Source organism: Pararge aegeria, chromosome 11 (genome assembly GCF_905163445.1).
Source record: "Pararge aegeria chromosome 11, ilParAegt1.1, whole genome shotgun sequence".
In the NCBI taxonomy this organism is placed as follows: domain Eukaryota; kingdom Metazoa; phylum Arthropoda; class Insecta; order Lepidoptera; family Nymphalidae; genus Pararge; species Pararge aegeria.
In genome coordinates this window covers 18,524,997-18,546,404 of record NC_053190.1, presented here as the reverse complement: position 1 = coordinate 18,546,404, position 21,408 = coordinate 18,524,997, and the positions used below count along the sequence as shown (strand labels likewise).

General features: G+C 37.7%; 3 protein-coding genes across 3 annotated transcripts in view; 2 read left to right on the top strand and 1 right to left on the bottom strand.

Moving 5' to 3' along the window:
• Positions 1 to 118: 118 nt before the first annotated feature.
• Positions 119 to 14,743, bottom strand: LOC120627724 (transportin-3). The gene is made up of 12 exons (XM_039895748.1): positions 14,468 to 14,743; positions 13,461 to 14,351; positions 12,707 to 12,883; positions 11,406 to 11,569; positions 10,817 to 11,030; positions 9,926 to 10,081; positions 8,897 to 9,123; positions 7,290 to 7,607; positions 6,612 to 6,790; positions 6,263 to 6,360; positions 3,246 to 3,388; positions 119 to 2,218 (listed from the first exon to the last, which is right to left on the bottom strand). Exons 1-12 carry the CDS (start codon positions 14,579 to 14,581, stop codon positions 2,158 to 2,160), a joined length of 2,742 nt encoding a protein of 913 aa, XP_039751682.1. The 5' UTR covers positions 14,582 to 14,743; the 3' UTR covers positions 119 to 2,157.
• Positions 14,744 to 14,886: 143 nt separating this feature from the next.
• Positions 14,887 to 17,056, top strand: LOC120627328 (peroxiredoxin-5, mitochondrial-like). The gene is made up of 3 exons (XM_039895305.1): positions 14,887 to 15,071; positions 15,141 to 15,407; positions 16,714 to 17,056. Exons 1-3 carry the CDS (start codon positions 14,961 to 14,963, stop codon positions 16,909 to 16,911), a joined length of 576 nt encoding a protein of 191 aa, XP_039751239.1. The 5' UTR covers positions 14,887 to 14,960; the 3' UTR covers positions 16,912 to 17,056.
• Positions 17,057 to 18,234: 1,178 nt separating this feature from the next.
• LOC120627237 (apoptosis-resistant E3 ubiquitin protein ligase 1) overlaps positions 18,235 to 21,408 on the top strand; it is a 57,496-nt gene continuing 54,322 nt past the window's right edge. The window contains exon 1 of the mRNA XM_039895128.1: positions 18,235 to 18,464. Coding sequence (XP_039751062.1) covers positions 18,299 to 18,464 — 166 coding nt within the window. The 5' untranslated portion in view covers positions 18,235 to 18,298. The remainder of the gene's footprint in view (positions 18,465 to 21,408) is intronic.

The following is a 21,408-nucleotide window of genomic DNA, read 5'->3' as shown; positions in this document are numbered from 1 at the left end:
ATATTTCAGTGTCTGTACTTACCTAACACAAGGTCCGTGGATAGTTTTCGAATCCCAGAACGTAATTGGAAACCCAAAGTCTCGTTTACGGGAGTTACATAAAATTAAAACGCAGAAGTGTTGACAAATTTTTATAATACTTTTAAAACATAATTATTGCTTTGATATGAGTTTTCAATAAATCTGGATTGTTAACTACTCATTGTGATGTTCTATTTGTTTCTTATTATTTAATATATTCTTTATTCAATATCCACAATAATTTGTTCTTATCAAGGGCCAGACGGTCAAATAATATCCATATATGAATACCGGGCTATTTTTGTCTTAATAGAGTATCAGTGTTTAAATTAAATAAAAAACCAATATTTCTTTGTGTCCAGTTGGGCATACTCCGACGAAAATCCACGCGAGTTCAGACATCTAGTACGGTTTGTTTTTTTTAATCGTTATAACAAGCATTTCGATATTTTCTTATACATGCAAAAGTTTTTGTTGGTTTGTTCTTTTACTCAACAACGGACATGAGGACACTTTTGCATTGAAGTTTTTATAGAATAGGCTTCCGTTTAGCCGCGAAACAAATCTTCGTTGACGTAATCGCGGGCAAAAGCTGGTAACAAATTATATAATTCTGTATAAATCTTAAACACCCTACATCTAGAGCGAGGGGCGCGTTGGCGTACAAAACTTTCATATACTCTGTCCATTTAGGTAGTTGACAAAACGTATAAAATCTTGACATATATTTTTACACTTAAAATATCGACCGCATTACAAATATAAGAATAAGTTTTCGGTATTTTTTCCAATATTTACATTTATATCAAGTTCCATATTTTTTTAAGGCATTTTTTAACTCCCTCAACATTTCAAATATTTAGACATCACACATGTTATTTATTGAACGTCTGGATCTTGGCTTTATACGTTGGCTTCGTTAACAAATATATCTGACACTTTGTTTCTTACTTCAAAGTCAACTAAAACCTTATTTAATCTTAAAGAAAAAAATGCATTTATACAAAACGTATAAATTAAATAAGAGTAAAATACGAAAGTAAGAGGCTCTTTGTATGACTCAATAAAAGTTCCCCATCTTGGGATTGCATTGACATTTTCATATTACATTTACACATATTACAGGTTCAATAACAATCGACAGGTATCAACTACTAATATTTGTAGATCATCCGTAAATTTCGGTTTGTTTTCGTTGTTGCAACAGTCGGCCAATTCTGTGTAACTGGCATGGCGTCACATTTTTTAAAATTAAAAGTTAAGCATTTATAAAACATGAATTAAACCTGTAAATGTATATAAAATACCGTCACCCGTAATATGGAACCCTTCAGATCAAGAGTGAATACATATCCGACGCAATCGCATTTCATTTTAGGCTTCATGGTCACTTACCATTACGTGTAATTGCATTCATGTAAAAAAAAACAATATGTTCATTCTATTTGTTTTTGCAAATTATTTGACTACCTATCTACTTGAAGATTCTAATGAACCTACATTTATCGCACAAATTTAACAAAGTAATCACATTCGGATCCGAAATGAATGAATGGAATCATTTATCCTCACAGAGAAATATAAAATGTCGAGTCCAAATTAGGCGCACCAACACTAAACCAAACCAAAAAGATTTTCCAGTAGTTGTTAAGATAAGGTCTATGGGTCTATGCTCTTCTAAATAAAGTTTAGTTTTGTTTAGCTCAATTTGACTGTATTGTTAATAGCGTGACTAACATCATTAGAAACATGACGTGACAGGTAATTTTGACACTGTTAGTGTGCAAATCCAACAGTATCAGAAAAGTAACGATTCAGGTCCAAAATTGTATGCAACATTGTTACTAACGTCACATGTTAATAGCGTCAAAAAACTGTCTAACGGTGTCAAAGTGACATAGCATATCTACCAACGTTAAGAACGTGTCTGACGGTGTCCATGTGACAGCATGTCTAACAGCGTCAAAGACGTTTCTAACGGTGTCAGAACGTACTGCAAGTCTACCAGCGTCAACGTGCCTAACAGTGTCAGTAAGAGTCTTAACGTGCTAATGAGTGTCAGAAACAAGACGCAGTGAAGGCTTCTGCTGGAGTCAGTCTTGTGGCGGCCTCGTAGCTGTGTGGTTGTCTGTGTCACTATCGGTAGAGGCGCGCGAAGTCGCGCAGCAATCGGGTCATCTCCTTGCATTTCTCAGCCCTGGAATAAAAATTAATATATAATACATATTATATTATATTGTATATAATATAATACAACATATATAATAAAACGCAACATAAACATTTTATTTTTATCAGTAAATCGCAATCTCATCTGGTAGATATTATTTCACTATCCTGCACCTATTTTCCCTCTTGTAATATTTTTTTACTAATATTAATATTGAATTTTTTTTTCTTTTAATATTATTATTATTTTAAAATCAAAGCTGCATCCGAGCGATTCGTTTACTCGACTTGGGATGCGTTTACCAGTTAGGGGTTCATTTTCTAGCACCTTCGGAACCTATCGTTCTCCAAGTTATGTACTCTACCCATTGCCACGTGATTATATAGGATGTGATGTACATAAAAATAAGTTCTAAATATTCTCATTGAGTGAAATTGTAATTTCTTGTGGGAAAAAATAACTTTAATTATCTTTAAATCGTTATATATCCTAGATGATTAAAGGTAATGCATGTATAGCTAATTAAGCTTAATATTCATAATATATCCTGGATTGTCGCGGAGTATAGCCCTCATCATCCATCCATCATCATTTCAACCAATCAGCGCTTCGCATCTTCGTTTCTGATCCGCACCGTTAGGATCTGGAATGCCCTTCCAGCATCCATTTTCCCCAGTGCCTACAATATTCGCGCGCCCCACCTTAGGCTGCATCATCGCTTACCATCTGGTGTGATTGCAGTCAAGCGCTAGTCTATTAAAAAAAAAAAAAACGACATCCACTGCTGGACATAGGTCTTTTGTAGGGAGTTCCAGAATACACGGTCCTGGGCCGCTTGCCTCCAACGGCTCGCCTGATGTCATCTGTCCACCTCGTTGGGGGCGACCTACGGTACGGGGTCGCCATTTTAGCACCTTAAGACCCCAACGTCCATCGGTTCCCCGAGCTATGTGCCCCGCCCATTGCCACTTCAGCTTGGCGACTCGCGGAGCTATGTCGGTAACTCTAGCTCTCCTAGTATAGCTGCTGCTATGGCAGGCTAGGCCCGGCGCACCTCATGGCGTACTGGTGGAACTGCCAGCACTGGTGCTCGGTGGCGGCGGGCGGCGCGCGCGGAAGTCGGCGCAGTGCGCTCTGCAACCAGTCCACGCCCGCGCCGCGCTGCCACTGCAACAGCTCCAGCAACACCTCGCCCACCTGGCGGCGCGGGACCAACCATTAAAGTCAAAGTCAAATACTTCCTTATTCAAATAGGCACATAGATGGCACTTTTGATGCGTACATTACATGTAAAATATGACATAGGAGTGAGTTCATGGGATAAATAAATTCGTCAACTTAAAACTTATTATTTTGAAAATATTAACCAATAAATGGGAAAATCCCTTTATGGAGCACTGGGTTGGTACACACTCACACACTAAGTGCTCAAGAGGGTACTTACCTTAGGAGATTCCAAATTTTTTATTATTTATAGGTTTGGCCAATTTTAGTTTATAATATAGTAGATGAGATAATTGTTATTTTTGTGTGGATTTTTATCTGAAACTAAAGCTACGAGGGTTCAAAACGCGCCCCGGTCTAAGAAGAAGCCCACAAAAAACTTAGCCGGTTGTTATTTTTTTTTTGTTATCACCATCTCACAATTTCATTTAAAAACTATTAAAGAAGCAACCTGGTTAGTGCAATTATTTACACCGAAGCATTTTTATCGTTGACGTAGTCCTTAATAGTATAATCAGTGACGGTACTACCATACAAGCCGAAAAGCCGGGCTTGCGGCTTGCTTGCCGGGCTACAATAAATATCTCTTTAAAATTTTTCTCGACAATTCCGAAATAAAATTAACAAAATAATTAAAACTTGAGAGCAATGAGGATATAAATACAATGTTTTAACTTTTGCTCAATAATGTATATACTCTTTGTCTACTTTACTGCAAGCACTACGTTACTCTGGCAGGTAGACTCCTTGGTTGAACGGCGCGGCGCCGCGCCGAACTATCACTATCGCGCTCTTCGCGTGTCTTCGTACGCGATCGGAGGTCCCGCTTTGTCTCGCTCACACTAATTTGCTTATATGGGGCTTTTATTTTACTGCTCTCTCTCATAGAAATTTCAATGTATTTAGCAGAGACAATCTAGATTATTTAATAATTTAGTATGGAGATCAAATGCCAGATTGTGAGTTGAAGTTAGTGAAGATGACCAGCGAGCGAATTGAAACAACTTCACGCGTGTTATTGTTTGCGTTACAACTAGTTGACACTTGACAGATTCATTATTATTGATTAATTAGTAGCTAGTTAGGAGTTTATTATTGTTTTTTTTTAGTTGAATAGTGAATTTTACTGGTTTGTTTTCTTACAAATTATAGTAAATATTGTTAAATATGAGCTCAAATTGTGTGCAAATTGTTTCTGTGGCGAAATCAAAAAATAATTGGCGAACAACAGGGAAATTTTTTTCAATTTAAAAATTGTTTGTTGGCTTTGCATATATTATATATTTTTTTTCTAATGAAAAGAATGGTTGGAACGCTGCTGGTTATGACATAAATTACCAGGCATCATAAGAAATAAAGAGAGCAGAACTCAAAGAAACACTTGGGATTTCTATGATTACTTTTTAATTTTGGCAAACATTGCATAGAAACTTCTTTATCATAATTCGTGTGCTGACCTCAATCGTAGTATCTTTCAAAGATTTGTTGATATTGTTTGTCATTTAGCACAACAAGAATGGTGTCTTAGAGATTATGAAACTAATTTGTCCTTTAGGTAACTGGGCTTGCTCAAACTTAAAACCCTAGGCACGCCACTGATTATTATATAAACTTTGAACTTTTTCAGAGACATCTCCAAGATATCAACTGGTAATTTAGTGTGAAATTGTATACAATTTCCTTTAAATGAATTACTCATTTTATGTAATCTATGTAGTTTTTTATATGTCATAACTATCTGTGCACTTCATACACGCACAAAAGCACTGCCTACCCTAACATTCATATATAACTCGTATGGAAGGGAATCCTTGCCATTTGATGCAATCTTCCTGCTGAATGCGTACCCTGGTAAATAACTCAGTGCACGCCATTGACCGTGTAGGATATTTTTTGTTATATTCTTAAATTTATAGGCATACATTTTCATTGCCGCACCAACGCGTTCCGTAAAAGCATTATATTCTCCAAAAGGTCGTCTGGGAGAGATCGCGATAAGGCCGCCTTTGCACACCTAAACTATTGTTGTATTCTATTGTTTCTTTTTTTTGTGTTTTGTTTTTGAATTTGCAGTAAAGAATTGAATCAATCAATCAACATCGCACCAGATCTGTACTATTCAAGGTCATACATACAAAGTGTAATGATAAATTTATGTAGGTGTGGTATACACCCAGATGTGTTTACGTACCTATACAAATGTATCACTAACCATTACATTATTAACGGGTTAATGGATACACTCTTATTGACCGCAACATAAAAACAAAAATATATAATGCAAATACAAAAGAAGGTACAATTTGGAGACTAATGGCTAAATAGCGATCTTTTCCAAGCAACAAAAAGTGTTTTAAGAAGATGCTGTAGATGCATGGCAGTATGGTAATATAAATAGCACTGATAAAAATACATAATAAATATATATATAGATGAAAATCATCAAAACATACAAAGTATAATACTTAATTTATAATATAAGCAAAGAGGATATAAACACTTTATGAGAAGTACAAGAGCTTTTTCACGAAGCTCGTCCGGGGAAGTACTACCGCCATGATTATTTCTACCACCCATTTGCTGTATTCCGTCCCACCATTGCTGCATTCCGGTCTGAAGGCGTAGTAGCATACCATTTGGGAATAACACAACCCATACAGAGTATGAGCAATACTTGATTTATGCCAAAGAGAATACTAGCAAAGAGGATATAAACACTATGGTTATTTAGTTTTCTTTTATTTTTAGTTCGGAGACGAGGCGTTTCTATGCAATGTGCAGCTTTATCAGGGCCTGGTAGTTCTAAATTCAACAAAGTTAAGCAGGTTGAGCTGCGGCTCCACTTACTTCAGCGAGCATGTACGAGTGTAGATGCAGGACGGAAGCCTCAAGTAGCGCGTACGTCAGCGTCTCTCCGTACTGCGTCAACGCCGTGTTCACCAGACCTGCCGCACGCCGAATAACATACGCAAGATATCATCAACAGCAAAGACATTTTGTTTGCACTAAAAAGCAAAAACCAAAATTATTATTCAATAACCGCCCTAAACTAAGTAAATGTAAATTATATTTTTTCCGTAATAACTTAAGCCAGGATATAGTTAAGGTTTAGAAATTACATCAGCTTAATATAAAAATACTTCATTTTATGTATGTACATTTTATATATGCTCAGAGAGAATGAGTTCCGAATTACCTTTTAAGTGATGGTCGTCAGTTCGCGTGGCGGAGGCCATACGAGTGAGGTCGTGGAGGAACTTCATCAGCGAGCAGTTGGCGTCGCTGTGATCTAAGGCGCAAGCCGCGACGGCGCATTGGAGGACCGACCCCAGGGTGTCTCCCTCCACCAGAGCTGCTGGGCTCCTCTGGAGATATCTGCGACAGGAGATTTCTAAATTGTTCAGGGTTGAAATGCTTGCATTACTTTAGGTTAGATTGTTAAATGTCACCTTTGTGGAAGTCATCAGAAAGAGATATTACACAGACTAGAAACGATAGTTTGTAGCTGGGATGGTCCACAAACAAAAGTAATACCCAACCAATAGTAGCTGGGAAACTCAGCTCGAAATCAACGAGAAAAACAATTAAGATGAGATTCGTCGTCGGTGTTTTGAAGTGGAACTTGAAGCATCAGGACCCGAGTAATGCAAATGTACGCTGGACTGTACATCAAACCAAAAGTGTCCTGTTGTGAATCAAAGTAGCCATTGACGACAGATAGCAGACAGCGTGCAGTGTCGGGGTTGTCCTTCACCCACCGCACCCCGTACACCCAGCCGGAACAGGTCTTCCTCGAGCCCCGCGGGCGAGCAGCACTCACCGCACGCACAGCCGGAACAGGTCGTCCCGAGCCCCGCGGGCGAGCAGCACTCACCGTACGCAAAGCCGGAACAGGTCGTCCACGGTGTCGGGGTTGTCCTTGAGGCCGGCGGGCGCGGTGAGCAGCGCCAGCGCGCGCGGCAGCACGGCGCGCAGCAGGCCGGCCAGCGCGGCGCCGGCGGCGGGCTCGGCCAGCGCGTCGCACAGCACGGCGCACAGGTACAGCAGGCACGAGTGCGCGCGCGCCGCGTACAGCGCGGGCAGCGCGCCGCACAGCGCGGGCAGCAGCGGCGCGGCGTGGCGGCCCGCGCTGCGCACCATGAACCGCACGCAGCGGCACGAGCGCTCCATGATGCGCCCGTCCGACACGTATCTGGAAGCGGATGGAGTTCTAGCAGTTTGTTTATTTAATCACAGCAAGTGTGCCTGCGATATTCTTTGTCTATTCTTGTTATTTCTTATAAAACCGATTACTTAAAACAATATGTAAGTTCAAGACCATACTGATAATGGGCTATCACAAGTGAAAACATATTTATAATTGCGTGTCTGTGCTATTAGCCGTTAAGGAGTTCCGCGTCGGAAGGCACTCATGTGTGCAGCAGAAATGTCATGGCGGTACTTAGCATTAACAAAAGAACGCGATTACATAATGTATATTCTGTGCATTTAGTCGTTTAGGAGTTACTGGGCAGAAACTTGAGTGCAAAAATGTAAGGTGGTACTTAAAATGGACTGTTTGTCTATTGAACATGTATATGTTATTATAGTCTTTGCTCTTGGTCGTTTAGGAGTTCCTAGTCGGAAGTCAACCATGGGTGCAGCACAATGCCAAAGTAGTAATAACAATGGACGGCTACAATTGAACGCTTTACGTAAATTCTAGTCTGTGCTCTTAGACGTTCAGGAGTTCTTGGTCGGAAGTCAACAATGAGTGCAGCCGCAAAGCCATGATGGTAGTTATAATGGACTATCACAATTTAACGCGTATACGCAATTTCTAGTCTGTGCTCTCTGCCGTGCAGGAGTTCCTGGGCAGAAGTCAATCATAAGCTCAGCTACAATGCCATAGTGGTACTTTAAATCGACTGTCACATTTGAACGCGTATACGTAATTTTTAGCCTGTAAACCGTTCAGCAGTTTTTGGGCGAATCTCGAGTGCAGCAGCGATGCCATAAATAGGATTTAGAATAATTAATAGTGGAATGCATAAAGCATAAAATCGAGCTGGGTTTAATGTATTTATATTTATACACTTAAATAATTAATTGGAGAAGCTGAGGTGGTTTGCTGACATGAAGCGTTGCGGGAACCAGCACTCCTCCGCAACGCACCAATTCGTTGCGGCCGGAGTAACTCACGAAATACTCATTACAGATACTCCTATGTCTCCTACAGATATTATACAGAATTTGGGGTTGCGCGTTCGATTCCCACAACTGGAAAATATTTGTGTGATGAACATGAATGTTTTCAGTGTCTGGGTGTTTATCTATATATTTTTTATCTATATATTATAAGTATTTATGTATATTATTCATCAGTTATCTTAGTACCGATAACACAAGCTACGCTTACATGGGACTAGATGGCGACTTGTGTGTAATTGTCGTGGTATATTTATTTTATTATACAGACTCCTTCCCACGCTACTCTCTCACTTGATCATGACGTCGTTGATGGCGGGCCAGGCGTCGCGGAAGGCCGGCATGCAGGGGTGCGCGCCGCTGGCCGGCAGCACGTCCACGTCGCGGAACAGCGCCGCCAGCCGGTCCAGCCACAGCACGGGGTCGGAGCTGGTGCCCTTCTTCATCTCCTTGCTGCTCTTCAGCAGCTCGTTCAGGCCGGCCAGCTGCACCGCCGTGGCCTCGCGCATCGCCACCGTCAGCTGGGAACGGGGACTGTATTGCAGAGAATCTACGCCAACCGGATATCCTTGACAGCTTGCTACAGCGTTCCCAGAAAATCACTACATTTGAACCATCCAAATCGGATTTCAGTTCTAAATTATGTTTACATATTACATGTATGTTTAAGCTATACTTATAAGATACTAGCGTTTGATTTTGTTTTTGATGTGGCATTCAATTTAGTTGTAGTTCTAATAAAATTTAAATTATTGAGTATTGCTCATGCCTAAATGAGGGGTTTGCTGTTGTCCGCTGAGTTCTGTCCTCTATCTCCGACCACATTCATCAGATCAACACAAAGTTTGGGCAAAGTTAAACACATATTATAAACTCTTCTAGTTCAAAAATAATTATTTAAATCGATTATAATTTGGCGGAGTTATGGTGTAAAATCGTCAAACACTTTCATCCCCTCTCCCAAAGGAACCGAGCTTAACGTCGGAATAAAAAGTATCCTATATTACTTCTAACATTTCCAAGAATATGTGTACAAAGTTTCATGAGGATCGTCACGCAAAAACTAACAAACTTACATTGACATTTATAATATTAGTAGGGAGTAGGGATGTGATTCAAACATTGAATTATTTTAAAATCAATAAAACATTCATCAGATCTTTGTAAATGTTTATGGCTCCATCTCGAGATAATTTTAGGTCCTGTTATTGATACTCACTTGAGGCTAACGATATTGAATACATTAAGTGTTGCAACATTTATGAGGACTTCACTGCTAGTACCCATGCGGAACACTTGGTCGAGTGGCAGGATATCACTCACCTGGTCGTGCGGCAGGCGGCCGATGGCGGCGGCCAGCGCGCGCATGAGCGTGGAGGAGGTGTGCAGCGGCAGCGCCAGCTCGTCGGCCAGGCGCGCCGCACGGAGCAGCGTGGCCGCGTGCGGCGCGGCGTGGCTGCGGCACGCCTTGCAGATGTTCTGCGGCGAGCACGCGACCATCAGGCGACAGAGCCCATTCAAATGTCACAAATATAAAAATTTATATATTATATTTTTAGTATATATAATAACGGTCCGTCTGTCTACCTGTGACAGCTGAAATTCTCAGAGATGTGCTTTTAACTGTGTCATGCCATGATTATCTAGTCTATGGGACATGATTTCCTTTACTGTCTTATCTATGTATAGGTTGTTTATGTACCACAGTGTGTTAAACATGCTTGCATTCATGCAAAATATAAAAACAAGAAAACATTATCTAAGTATATAACAACCTTAAAATATCTACAAAAAAAATGTATGTAAACGTAAGGATTGGGTTTTAACTAGCTTCCCTATAGCGACAGGTACACCTCAGGCCTCAGGTATATCTGAACTGAGGAACATATCCTTGCACCAAAAAGTATATTTTTTTTTATTTATCCAGAATCAGCTGCACTCCTGCCATATACAGCATTACCCAGATGTTTCGTATAATTTTCAAGGACAGTTCTTATTAACATTCCCAAGTCAATCATACAGGGGGCTTACTTTGTGAGCTTACTTAAAATTATAGTTTATATGGACATACTTTATTATATTAATTAAATAATTCTGAAACAAAATGTCGACAATATCAAAATACTCCTGCTTTAGGTGAAGGTAGTAAGCTCTTGAAGGAGTACAGTGTAGTTAGACTACTTATTGGTTCTAGAGTTGGTTGAAAAGGATTACCTGCAAAGCGACAGCAGCTGCATTGGCTAATCTCTTATCATGCAATGCTCTAATTAGGTTTTGCAGACTGGCCTCCAGGCACTCAGGATGCCTTTCGATCCATTCGCAGAGTTCCCCCAGAAGGAGGATGCATGTCTTACGAACGGCTGGATGACTGTCCTCAGGCATAGATAGTATTGCTTCCACTACTTTTGGCACATATTCATATTCCTCACTGTAACAGATACCAACAAACACTATTTTACTTATCGGTTTCTAAGCGACTTTGTGTCGAGCGCTAAATCACTTAGCAGCATATTTTGTTGGTAGGGCGGTAACGAGCCACGGCCGAAACCTTTCACAAGACCACACCAGAGAAAATTCAATAATTATAAATTCCCGAATTACTCCTTTGGAGAGAACCCTGGATCTCCAACTTAAAACTACAGACTCACACAGTACGAGTTCACAGCTGCACCAGTGAGATAGTCAAAAATTTTTCTTACTTATATTATTGTATTCTAACAATTTAATTTCAAATAGCATCACTTCAATATTTAAGTAAAAGAAAAGGCCCTAATGATGTTATAGAGATAGAAGAAGTACTCACGGCAATATGTTCTTTGCTACAGCTTGCATAATAAAAAGAGCAGCTTCCGTTTGTTCCCAGGAAAGATCAGCCTGCAGTGTGGCGAACATTTGACAGAAGACTGAGCTGGATCCAACTATGAACACCACATCCTTGATCAGCTCCATTACTTTCATTCTGAAGTCCTAGAATTATTAAAAGTACAATAAAATTAGGTTTTGATTTGATAATTATAATCAGACAAGAATTATTAAGAGTGGAATTTCAAAGACAAGTAACTTCATGTTGTTACACGATAGAAAAGAGAGAGCAGTTGAGTAAACATCAGACACTATCTGTGTCTGTGTACAAAATATTTCTTCAGCAATTAGTTATTATAGATACTTTGCTATGAGCATCATTATCATTAATGTTATGTAATCAGCTTTAGCTTAAACAGTATGCTATAGCTGATAAATATGTCGTAAGTCTGGAGTGTAATGATTTTAATTAGAAAATGGGTTAGGATGGTGTCAGCATACTACTGAAATTAGCGTCAGTAGACCCCTAGATGGATAGAGAACTAGGATGGATGGAGTAAGGACCCTCTGAACACAGGTTACCCAAGCCTGGAATCAAGAACTTCCTAGAAAAGACACATATATGCACTTTTTACATTTTCAAGAAAAGCAAAGTTTTCTAATATCAAAAGATTAAAAATTCATTTATTTCTAGTAGGCCTAATATAAGCACTTTTGAAAAGTCAAGTCTGTCTGTCTACCACCGGTACGGAAGGCAGATTTTACCGAGAAGAAGCCGGCAACAAACTCAGCAGTTGCTCTTTTCCAATATCAACAATTTATATTTAACATTTTAAAATTCATTTTTCTATCATGTGAGAGATGAAAGCGGAGCCGAATGCTTCCAAGCAACCTTGTCATTGAGAAATTTATCAATTGTATAACAACCTCACTGTAATTAATGTGTTTTAACACATTCTTTAAACTTGTGCATTGGTAGGTCCAAAATTACCTTAGGAATCATATTATAAAAGCGTATACTCAATCCCACAAATGACTTCTGCACCTTTAGCAGACGATATGCAGATGTCACTAATTTATGACCATTTCTTGTATCACTTAGTAAAATCTCATTTCCGTTGAACCTCTCTTGCTGTGTTCAAAAATATTTTTTTAATTTTTTGTGATTATTTGATTTTTTATTTTTTATTACTATTACTCGTATATCACATTAGGCTTCAAACGGACGAAAAGCGAAAAATGGCCTTATCCCTCCTCCTCCTGCTCAAACAATGCTCTTAATACTTTAATAGCTTAACTTACAAAAAACTCATCTTCATCTGGCAGCTGTATAAGGTCAGGTTCACACTGACAGTGCCTTGCCAAGGCTTCAATTAGCCTCTCAATGTGAGGCTTGAATGCATCTGTCAGTGGTTGGTAGTCCCTCTCATATACCTCTTCTGATAAACGATACCACAAGTTAAATGTTATTTTTGCTACCTGAAAACCGAAAAACACAATTATATTTATTTATTGCTCTAGCCTTCATAGGATTTTGTGCAGATACTTTCAGTTCAGATGAAGCATATTAAATATTATTTGTAAAGGTTTAAAAGGCAGACTAATGTGTCTATAGGGTGTCTGTCTTCTTAATATTCCTCTTAGGCAATTTGTAAGGATGACTAGGAAGATATCATAATAGCTTTAGGCCCTGGATAGAAGCAGGAATTTCTTTGCAAAGGTTATCTATATACAAAGAACATAAAAAAAAATAACTACACAGGTTTATCTGGTTGGCACAAATCATGGAAAATTAAGCTTATGAAATGTTAAAGCAAATGTTAATCTTGTTTGTTTAGAGATGACTATTTATTTAAGATTATATAGTATTTTCTGTTTCCAAATGAGCCTTGTTAATTAATTGAGTCTTGCGGTTCCTGTACAACTGAACAGACACCACTTATTAGAAATGTGTCTAAAACTTTGCAACACAATAGACTAATGCCAAGCATTTCCCGCTTGGTTGGGCTAGACATAATTCAATAGTTTTAATATTTCAGTATTGTATAGCTCTCACCTCATAATCATGATGTCCTACACACATTAAAACCAATTCTAAGGCTCTCATGGCAAAATGTGCACTTCCATTGGCAGTACTCAATATAATTTTCCCTAAAAATGTCTCCGCCAACTCTGTGAACACTCTAGCGTAGTTTGCAGCTTTTTCTTCCTCTTCATGAGCTACTACCATATGGTAGCTTGCTTCTAGAGCTGATACATTATCAAATAATAACTTTTCTACCTCAGTATTATTGCTATTATCTTCTAAACAATGTAATATTGCACAAATACAGTCAGAAGCTGCATCATGTAGTATGTTTATAGATGTATGGTCTTGTAAAACTTGCAAACTGAACCCTATTACAGCATTTTGAGGCACTTCCTGTATACTAATAGCTTTAACTTGTATCCATGATGTCATACACTTTATAATTTTCAATGCAATTTGAGAATTTGGATTACTATTAATACATTCCTTCAGAAAAAATGTGACATCTTGCGCATTAGCACGTAACTCTGTTTTTATTTCCTCCCTTCGATTCTCACCAAGTTTCAAGCTTGATGAGTCAATTTCCTGAGGTAGCACTGTTAATATTTCTAGTAGAACAAAATAATTTTTGTTGGAAAATAACTTAATAAGGTCACTGACACAGTTTTGCCATGTCAACATCTGTAATGCAAGATCGGCTAGCGCTAAGGACAATTGAGTTAGGATAGGCGGACTAGTATCAGCCGAGATGCCTTCTAAATGCGCCACTAGAGTGTCTCTGAGGGATACAACAGCATCCTGTGGTAGTTCTGATAGGTTATGTTGCACTTTAGATCGCATTGTTTGTGCAGCGAAAAAACACGAAGGCACATCCTTCTTCTGTTGTAGGAGCTGATCTGCTACTTTCCAGGAGTGTATCTGCAAAACCGATGCTCTAGTTTATTAAATTAGACGACATGAGAAATGAAAATGTCTATATGTTAAGTAATTTTTAATTAGTTTAAGTAAGTGAAGCAGATACATATAGTGCTTACAGATTTCTGTACGTCTCCTAGCCAGGTAGAAGCCTTTTCCTTCTCGTTTCCATTGGGGTTATCATACAAGGCACTGATGGCCTGGTAAATAGTGTCCATTGATGGCGATTCCATGCTTATCACGGCACTTTATTGACGAGTAAACCTCAAAGTCTTACTGGCATAGCACGAAAACCATTAATAATCATATTATATTTCAAATTAATGTTAAAAATACTCTAAAAAGCGAGGAAATCCTGTGAAAGAATCAAACAACGTCAATCAAAACGACAAACGAACTCGTTTTAGAACCACAGACCACATACAATGTTTTGCAGAGCCTTAATATCCAAAAAATACTAGAATTTAAAGCGTATTGTACAAACAACATTTGTCTATGGAAAATCCAATTAAAAATTCAAATCCTGTAATAAGGTTATTCGTCTTTGATTTGAGTCGGAAAGAAGAATCAATCGAAGATTTAAAAAAAATAACGAAAAGAAAAGTCAAACAAATGTTTCGCACGAGCGTGTCAATTATTCGAGGTGTTTCAGCATCAGCATTTGCGAAACAAACATCCAATCGAGCACTCCACACGACATTTTACGCAATGGCTCCAGTCAAGGTAATTTATAGTTTTACAATTATATTGAGAATTACATAACAAAAGCTAATAAGGTTTATGTTATCCAAGGTTGGGGACAAGTTGCCGGCAGTCGATTTGTTTGAGGATTCTCCGGCTAATAAAGTGAATGTATGCGATTTGACGAGTGGCAAGAAGGTCGTACTTTTTGCTGTACCCGGTGCATTTACTCCCGGATGTTCAAAGACGCATTTGCCTGGATATGTGCAAAACGCTGATAAGTTGAAGTCTGAAGGAGTTGCTGAGATCGTTTGCGTGTCCGTGAATGACCCTTATGTGATGGCTGCGTGGGGAGCACAGCACAACACTAAGGGAAAGGTAAGATGACTACTTACAATTTCTATAATAACTGTATTATCTTAGCATTTATAGATATGTACTTCAAAGAGATAAGTTGCGGTTTGCACTCAAAATGTTGTTGATTTTTGTATGAAAATTTGTAGTTGTTGGACAATAGTTGTTGGATGTTGTGAGTGTTCAGACATGTTATCATAATATATTCAGCTTTTTTATTTTCATACTATTATTTTTTTTGTTATATCCACTTTATTCTGAAAATAAAAATATCATTATAATTTGTTTGTTGCCTAGTCATCTACAGGGTTAAAAAAGTCTGAATATTTGTCTTTGGGTATTTTTGCTGCATTAGTTTAGTCATCCCAAGTTGGATCACAAGGGATGTTCCCAATGTGTTTCCAGATTTAAATATGTCCATTTATAGCTTGGTAACATGCAAAACAGTTGATAAGCGTTTTGTTGAAGTGAACAGTATTTATTGACCTATAACCTGGCCAGTCACACGTCAATAACATGCACATAAATTAAATGTACCTACCACAAAATTAATATATAATGTGTATGGAATCTGAAAACTATATTTTATGCAACATTCATATATTGATTTTATTATAGACTAGTTGTACCTGGCCTTACTTTGTTGTAACTGTATTTTAAATATAATCTAAATTGTTTGATATTTGAAACAATTTAGAACCACATTTACTCATTTTTTGTAACAATTTCTAGTAAATTCATCCATGTTTTTTCAGGTATAGTAAACACTACTTATAGCAAAGCTGAATTTGTTTACTAATTATTTGAAAAGTGTAAATGAAAACCGAAACACAGGAGTACATATAGTACCTCTAAAGGTACTTTATGTACTGTCTCTGAAACTTATCTGTGAAACCAAAAACCTAATACAAAATTCAAAAATGTTTAAATCATGTAGACCTTACCACAGATACTTACGAAGCGTTCATACATATAACATGTTACAACTAATGTTAGGTGGTGGTGACAACTACATTCGTTAACTTAAAACTAAAGCTAGGAGGGTTTCAAATGCACCCTTGACTAAAAATAGCTCACAACAAACTTAGCCAGGTTTTTTTTGTTATCACCATCTCACAGTCAAATTAATTTGTAGTTTCTATAATATCTGTCTTACGATGTATCTTTTTAACTGTGTAAAGAGCAGACCTAAGTCTGTTTGATCAATTATTTATATGCAGGCCCCATTAAAGTTTAGCATCTAAAATTACCTAAAAGTATTAAAAGATAGGTTTAACGAGGAATTAAAATATACTAAGAAATGTCAACATTTCGATTTTCTCCTTTCCAGGTTCGCATGCTTGCAGACCCCAGCGGAAACTTCATCAAGGCATTGGACCTTGGCACAAGCCTACCACCACTGGGAGGATTCCGTTCTAAAAGATTTTCAATGGTCATCAACGACAGTACAATTGAGGAATTGAATGTTGAACCAGATGGAACAGGCCTGTCCTGCTCTCTTGCTGATAAGATTAAAGTGAAGAAATAAGCACATCAGTAGTTTTTAAAACTCAATATCTCATTTAAATTGTGATTCCCATGCCTAGCTTTATGCAGATCTTAGTCTGTGAGCACCCCCTTGTGATAATGCTTTTATGGAATTAAAATTGGATACTTTAATGTGTAATGTTCAACTTGTGTTTTATTGATACAAACAAACAAATTTCTCCTCTTTGCAAGTGTATAGATGACAGCATGCCTACATACTTTTATAAAAATGCTTGCTATTGCACAGCCTATATTGTATAGCCTATTGCAATCTAACAAAAACAAGCCAACTATTCCCACAAGTTCCATTTTATGATAGTTAATTTCCATTCATGTCATTGTCTATACCTACTATTATACAAAGAAACAATAATTGTAGTGATAATAAGCTCTAAAGATTATTTCAACCATGATTCTAATGTGTTTGTGTCCATGCTAATCTTTGAAATGGCTGAACCAATTTTGATGGGACTTTTACAGAGAGGATTTCATTAGACGGCCGAATGGCGCAGTGGGCAGCGATCTTGCTTTCTGAGTACAAGGCTGTGGGTTCGATTTTTTGTTTTTTGATTAGAAAAATTGTTTGTGTGAACATTTATTTATTTAATTATTTATTCCCATCTTACATTTTTGTCATTACAGAAAAAGTTATCCTAATACGATAATGCAGCATGTTATTAACATGAATAATTATAACATTAATCATAATAATTATAATATTATAACATGAATCCTTTTCAGTGTCTGGGTGTATTTATCTGTACATTATAAGTATTTTTGTTTATTATTCATAAAAATATTCATCAGTCCCATAATACAAGCTACGCTTACTTCGGGCTAGAAGCCGATGTGTGTACTATAGTATATTTATTAATACTTTCACTTTAGAAAGTTTTTGGCGTGCTTTGTATATTTCCATACATTTGGTTCCATTACAGGACGTACGACAATTTGCGCAGCCCATAGAGCTGAAATGAGGTTGTAACATTGCCGAGCCCCATGGTTTTCCAACTTAGGGTTAAAATAGGAGATTATTCCGTCATCCTTCCAAGTGCAGTGGTTTGATAATTGTCGATTTCTAAGTTGGCTCAGATCTAATTCGGTAGGAGTTTTCGGTCGATATTATTGTATTAGGAGAGTGGTAGACACACTGGCTTTGGGCTTTGGCTTTCGTGCGAGTACTAACTTTTTTTCTGGGAATACAAACATGTGGGTTCCATTCAAAATCATAGACTATTAAGAAAGATCTGAACTCCAAACTGCGTCACAACTGACAAATGTCTTCTGATGTCATCTGTCAAAAACATCGGGGATGGGGCAATTACAAATTTCCACAGCAATATTTGTTTTCCAATAAAACTATGTTATTATGACTAAAACTACTAAATATGTTTAAAAAACTGCAATATTGTGGTACAGTGCTCTTATTTTTTACATTAATTTATATAACTAGATTAGTTTTAAGTGAAATATTTGAAGATGAAAGTACGGAGGTCGACGAGTGGCTGGACCAGAATGATCTCGGTGATTATAAGAAGATGTTCAAAGATCTCGGTGAGTACTTTATGTTTATCAATAGCAGACATCAGTCACAATCATGTGTAGAATTTTCAGCCTTTATAAACAAAAAGTTTTATCTTTAAGTATGATATAAAGACACCTTGATGTATTCGGGATATTAGGGAAATAAGAGTCTTTTAGACCTAATATAGTCAAATCATTATTATATTAATCAACTTAACTTATGTCCCAGTGATGGCTCTAAGCTCCCTCTCGTAGAAACCTAGAGTGTAGAGCTTAAAACTTCCAAACTGCTGGCCAATGCTGGCTTAGTTAACGATTATTATCAGATGGTAGAGATAAGACTGCTTACTTTGCTCTACAAGGCAAATATTTTTTTTTTTGTAGACAAGGGAATGAGTAACACACCCATGTATTGTGTGTGTCATTATAACTATTCTGTTTAATTTATACTCTGCCATTTGCAACAGCAAATATAAGAACAGCAGCGAACAGCAGGCTAAAACACTCCAGAAACCAGAAAACAAAGTAACTGTGTGGGGGGGGGGTTGGGCCTTTTGAGGAAGCACTAGTAATATTATACCTTTATCTTCTTCTTCTGAATATATCTTATAATTTGTTACCAATTTAGCTCTATATGGGCAAAGTATTATGATGCTTGAAGTTATTAGTTTGTTTAAAATATAAATTTGGAGCTTATGAGTATTATAGTAAATTGTTGTTTTCATGACTTCTATTTATCATTTTGGTATGAATATTACACGAAGAACTGTAGGAGATATGGGCTCAATAAACTGCCATACCTCTTCCAAGTTAAGCTAAATTTGGTAGTCAGGATAAAATATACTTAACTTATCAGTAATCAGCAGGCAAGTAAAAGGGGATTACTACCTTACCCTGTTGAACTGAAAGATGCAGTTATTCTACAAATACAACGAAAAAAACTCACAAAGAAAAGGACACTATAGTACAAGGAAAATCACAAACCCAACTCTATAGTGAAGTAGTGAGGAGTGAATTGGGAAGAAAAATGAACAGTAGAATTTTCGAAGAAAAACCGATGTATAACGTTGACAATAGAAAGTCACAGCGCACACCCTACAGCACTGAAGCTGAAAGAAGACACGCTGAATCAAATGATTCACAGCCAAAAAATAAATTAGAAACTCTTATCATTAATCAGGCAGAAAAGATAGACCAGCTCCTTCAACACATGGGCACTCTGATGAGTCTCATCACTACACTGTTGAATAAATTGCCCTAATAGGTTCTTTGAGGATTGCTACCTGGAACATCAATGGCTTACTGCCAAATAAGGAAGATCTAGATATAGTTCTTAAAACAAACAAAATAGATGTAATCTTAATATCTGAAACACACCTTAACGACCGGGCATGCTTCAAACTTAAACACTATAGTGTGTACACAACAAATCACCCAGATGGAAGATCTCATGGTGGCACAGCAGTAATCATAAAAAGTAACATTAAGCATAACATGCATAGTGAATTTAAAGAAAACTACTTGCAAGCTACAACTATCACTATAGAAGATAAATTGGGCCCTATAAATATAAGCGCTGTTTATTGTCCCCCTCCTAACAAAATCAAGGAAGAAAACTTCGCCTGTTACTTCAAGAGCTTAGGAAACAGGTATATATCTGGAGGAGACTGGAATAGTAAACACACTTTTTGGGGCTCCAGATTAATAACGACGCGAGGTCGAGAGCTTAAAAAATGCATAGATAGTCTCCATCTAACTGCCTTATCTACAGGAGAACCAACCTACTGGCCGACAGATCGTAATAAAATACCCGACTTGCTAGACTTTTTCATTATAAAAGGACTCTCTCATATGCATTACATTGCAGAGTCATGTCTCGACACATCATCTGACCACTCGCCGGTTATAGGCACATTTAGTACAAGTGCAATTCAAAAAAAGACACATCAGGCACTTTGTAATTATAAAACGGATTGGGATTCATTTTGTGACTTCCTTGAGAGCAATATTGATCTCAAAGTACGACTAAAATCAGAAACTGACATTGATGAGGCATCGTTTTATGTCACAAATAAAATACAAGAAGCGGCTTGGAGATCAACACCAGATCTAACGATGAGGAACAGGATTCCGAACATTCCACTTAAAATACGGAAACTTTTAGAGAAGAAAAGGAAACTTCGACGTCGCTGGCACACAAGTAGATTCACTGAAGATAAAACAGCATTCAATAAAGTGGCCAAAGAATTAAAAACAACGGTCACAGATAATTGTAATAACGCTTATCAACACAAGCTCTCCACCCTATCAGCCAGTGGAAGGGATGGCTACACCCTTTGGAAAATCACAAAGGATCTTAAGAGGCCCAAGCGACCGATCCCGCCACTCAGACTACCATCAGGTGACTGGGCTCGGACGCCTATTGAAAAAGCCGAACTTTTTGCACAATACTTGAGCGAAGTATTTGAACCCAATAACTCCACAAACGAAGAGTTTGATGCAATAGTTGAAGCAGTAATAAACAGCGATCAACAATTGTCGATGCCTCTAAAGTTAGTTACGCCAAAGGAATTAATCCGAACTATACGGAACCTAGAGAATAAAAAAGCTCCCGGTTTTGATCTTATCACTGGTGAGATCCTAAAACATCTACCAAAGAAAACAATAGTCTTTCTTACCATGCTTTTTAATGCTATTATGCGAGTGCAATATTACCCGAAAATATGGAAGATTTCCCACATCTGCATGATACCAAAACCTGGCAAAGCACCAACGGAACCTTCTTCTTATAGGCCCATTAGCTTGTTACCTATAATATCAAAAGTATTTGAAAAGATCTTATTAAATAGAATGAAACCAATACTAATTGAATCACATATAATGCCAGATCACCAATTTGGGTTCAGGGAACAGCATTCAACTGTAGAGCAGGGACACAGGGTGGCACATAAAATAAGAGAGACTTTAGAAAGAA